This window comes from Myotis brandtii, unplaced genomic scaffold (assembly GCF_000412655.1).
Source record: "Myotis brandtii unplaced genomic scaffold, ASM41265v1 scaffold160, whole genome shotgun sequence".
Classification (NCBI taxonomy): domain Eukaryota; kingdom Metazoa; phylum Chordata; class Mammalia; order Chiroptera; family Vespertilionidae; genus Myotis; species Myotis brandtii.
The window spans coordinates 2,182,093-2,185,624 of NW_005355833.1; the positions used below are offsets into that span (position 1 = coordinate 2,182,093).

Here is a 3,532-nt window from a genome sequence, read left to right on the forward strand (position 1 = left end):
GGAGGGGAAGCTGTGACCTACGTGCAACTCCCAGCTCTGCTACCGCAAGCCACTCAATCACCTGTGTCTTTGTCAGTACGAGGGTCACTAGTGTTCCCAGGGGTGTCATAGCTCTAAATAAAGACCCACAGTGAAAGCTTCCATTCAGGGTGAGGCCCAAGTAGCTCTCACCTCGGTTTCCCCAGGCCATCTCTTCGCCCTGTTAGATTTTTCCCGTTACCCCAGGTCCCCTAGCTCTTCCTTGGGCTCCAGGCCAGCGTGGGGCATGCATGACATGCAGTGTCTGCACCATCCTGGTGCCACGGATCGGGCTTTGGTGTCCTCCCCCCAACTCCCCAATCCTCTCCTGCTGTAGGGAAAGAGGGAACCAGGCTGTTACCTTCCTTGTGGGTGAGCTTCTCCCCCAGTTTCATGAGTTTCGACCGCAGCTCCGATGCCATGATGTAGCCTTTCTTCTCCTTGTCCGCCATCAACATGGCCAAGAGAATTTCCTTCTTTGGGTCCTCTTGTTTTATTTGCATGTGCATAATGGTCAGGAAAGTAGAGAAATCCAGCTCTCCATTTCTGTCTAGGAAACCCCCAAGCACAGCAGAGTGAGCAGGGAGGAAAAGGCTCGCCACCTGCCTCCTGCCCGAGCCCTCCTGGCCGGCTCCAGGGACTCAGGAAGAGCCCTGTGGTGGCAGTGGTGGCGGTGAGGATACAGGCCCTCTCCTGAGGTCCCACCTCGGATATGCCTCCGTGACTCCTCCCAACATTCCTCGGGGCCTGTGGCTATCATCTTCCCATTGTGCCCACCAGGGAGACAGGAGTTCTGAGGGAGCAGTGCCTCCCAGAGCAGTGGCAGGACCAGGACGGAGCCCACCTCCTCTGCTCCCTTCCGGGTGCTGCTCTGGTGCCCTGAACTGGAGGGCATTCATCTACGTCCACCCCGCTTCAGCAGCCACCACTGCACACCCACAGAGATGGACGGGTGACCCCACCGGGGCCTCAAGCCCAGTCCCACCAGGGCTGGTTGCTTGCCTTTCCCCTCACTGCAACCACCCCAGCTCCCCAGCCCAGGCCCCTCCTCTGAGCATGTGTGGGGGCCTGGGCCCTGGCCTGGCCGGGGTACAACTGCAGGAAATTGGAACTTCCCCTGACCACAACTTCCTGTTTGGAGACAGTAACCAAAGGAAAACGCCACCCCTGGGCGGTGGAAACGGACTGCAGTCACTGAGCGCCCGTCACTGGGCTCTTGGCCTCCAGAGGCCGCCCTGGCCCAGCCTGGCCGCCCAGCGCTGCTGCAGTCACGCTCTGATGGGACCTTGGGGTAACCCCAGCAGATGGTGGGGACCCACCTGAGAGATGAGGAAACTGAGGTTCAGGTGGCTCCGGATCAAGTGATCTTTCCAGGCCACGCCCTTTCTCTGGGCCAGTCTTTCCTTCCTGAGTGTCCAGCTACCAAGGCAAACAGCCACCCCAGCCTCTGACACCCTCTTGTTTCTTAAAAAAAACCAAACCCAACTTGTTTGCTTCTGGTTATAAAAGTCCTATGTGCTCCCCTTGTAAAAAAATACAGGAAACAGCAATAAAGGGAATGAAAATCATCCATAATCCCAGCGCCTAGAGAACCACTTGGCAATGTTCTGGCCGGGTTCCCGTCCACCTTCTTCCTCCCGGTGCTGCATAGAAGGTTGGTCTGCAATCAGAAGAATTGGCTCCAACTCTGATTCTGCCATTGGCCCGAGCACGTGGGCAAGGCCCCCAGGGCTCTGAACCCTGGTATTTGCCTGTGAAACAGCGCCTTCTCCATGGGTGGGTTGTGCTGAGCACATGATATGGACACAGAAATAAAACTGTTCTGGCAAAGCGACTTGGGGGTCACTGTTACACTTCCTGCGGAGTTTGGAACCTTGGTGGAAAGCTTACATCCCAGGCCGCTCTGTGAGCTGAGGGTTCAAGGAACCCGAGTGATGCACAGCACACCTGGCCAAATGCCTCCACAGCTCCCGGCTGGAGACCTCTGCTACCGCCGGCATGTCTGACCTCTGACCTGTTCTCACATCCACCATCTGTACCCACGGTGGGCTCTTCCCAAGGACCACAGCTGCAGGGCTCCAGGCCCACCCACCAGCCCAGCCCACTTCTTCCCCAGCCCTGGCCCAGCCCACTCACCTATCTTATGAGTCTGCAGGTGCCGCTGCACCTCCCCTGGTGTCGGGCTGGCCCCCAGGCACCTCATCACCACCAAGAGGTCCGTGGCTTTTATCTTCCCCCGCTGCTGCTTGTCATACAGGGAGAAGCATTCCTTGTACTCTGTGCACAGCCAGGAGGGGGAGTCAGGAGCACTCCTTCACCGAGCCCCCCCCACACACACACACCCTCTCTTCCCTCCTCCCCTTTCTTTTCCCTCCCCCTCCTTGTGCCCACTCCCTCTGTCCCCCTTCCCATCACAAGTAAAAGTACAGGACTGCCAAGTTCAATTGAACTTCCAATGAATAATGAACACATTTTTAGTATAAGTACGTACCAAATTTTTGCACGGGACACACTTATACTAAAAAAGTATATCTTGCCTGGCTGGTGTGGTTCAGTGGTTGAGCATCAACCCATAAACCAAGAGGTCACTAGTTCCATTCCTGGTCAGGGCACATGCCTGGGTTGTGGGCTCGATCCTCAGTAGGGGGCCTGCAGGAGGCAGCTGATTGATGTTCTTTCTCATCTATGTTTCTATCTCTCTATCCTTCTCCTTTCCTCTTTCTTTAAAATAAATAAAAACATATATAATGTCTTAAAAATAAATAAGTCAATAAATAAATAAAAGGTATTTGTTGTTTCTCTGACCTTAAATTTAACTGAGTGTCCTATATTTTATCTGGCAATTCTGTCCCCTCCCTCTCTCCTTCCTCCTGCTCCCTTTCTCTCCTTTCCTTCCCCTTCCTCTGCTCCCCCTTTTCTCCCTCCCACAACTGACTCAAACCGCTGGGAAGCTGTCCCGCCCTCTAGGGCCAGTCCAGGGAGACAAGGAGCCCACAGCAGGGCATCCAGACACCCCGGGGACTTTGCAAAGACAACTCATGTGGGAAAGGGGAACTACAATGCCTCTGGGTTACTGAGCCGACCAGAAATCCCCCCGGGAAGTCCTGGCCCACAGTGGCTCTCACGTGGGGTGACAATTATTACAATTATGGGCACTTCTGAGTCCACTGCTCCAGATCCCGCCTCCAGGCTCAACTCTCAAGCTGCCCTCTGACCCCAGCCCTGGCCCTGCTCCGAGAGACTTGGGGGGAGGGGCTCAGGATGTTTTCTCAGCTCTGACTAAACCCGCTGGCAGCTCTCTTCCAACCCTTCCTCCCTTAATGGAGACGAAATGGCCTCAGGAGCTAAGGCCTCTGTTGCCCAGTCTCATAGCCCAGTGGAGCAGGGCCCCCACTTGCCTCTCTGTCCCCAGCTCCCAGCTCTGGAGGAACACCCCTGGGCCCTCCCACAGAGATTCTGACTCCAGAACTGGGGGTGGGACTGCCATGGGTGGAGCCTCTGCCTGGGGGGTGGG

The 3,532-nt window shown here is 56.0% G+C and overlaps 1 protein-coding gene across 1 annotated transcript in view; it reads right to left on the minus strand.

Annotated features, from left to right (window-relative positions):
• Positions 1 to 3,532, minus strand: part of CALML4 (calmodulin-like 4) — a 10,850-nt gene that overhangs the window by 3,550 nt on the left and 3,768 nt on the right. The window contains exons 4-5 of the mRNA XM_014536306.1: positions 2,155 to 2,295; positions 380 to 568 (exon numbers count right to left, since the gene is read on the minus strand). Coding sequence (XP_014391792.1) covers positions 380 to 568; positions 2,155 to 2,295 — 330 coding nt within the window. The remainder of the gene's footprint in view (positions 1 to 379; positions 569 to 2,154; positions 2,296 to 3,532) is intronic.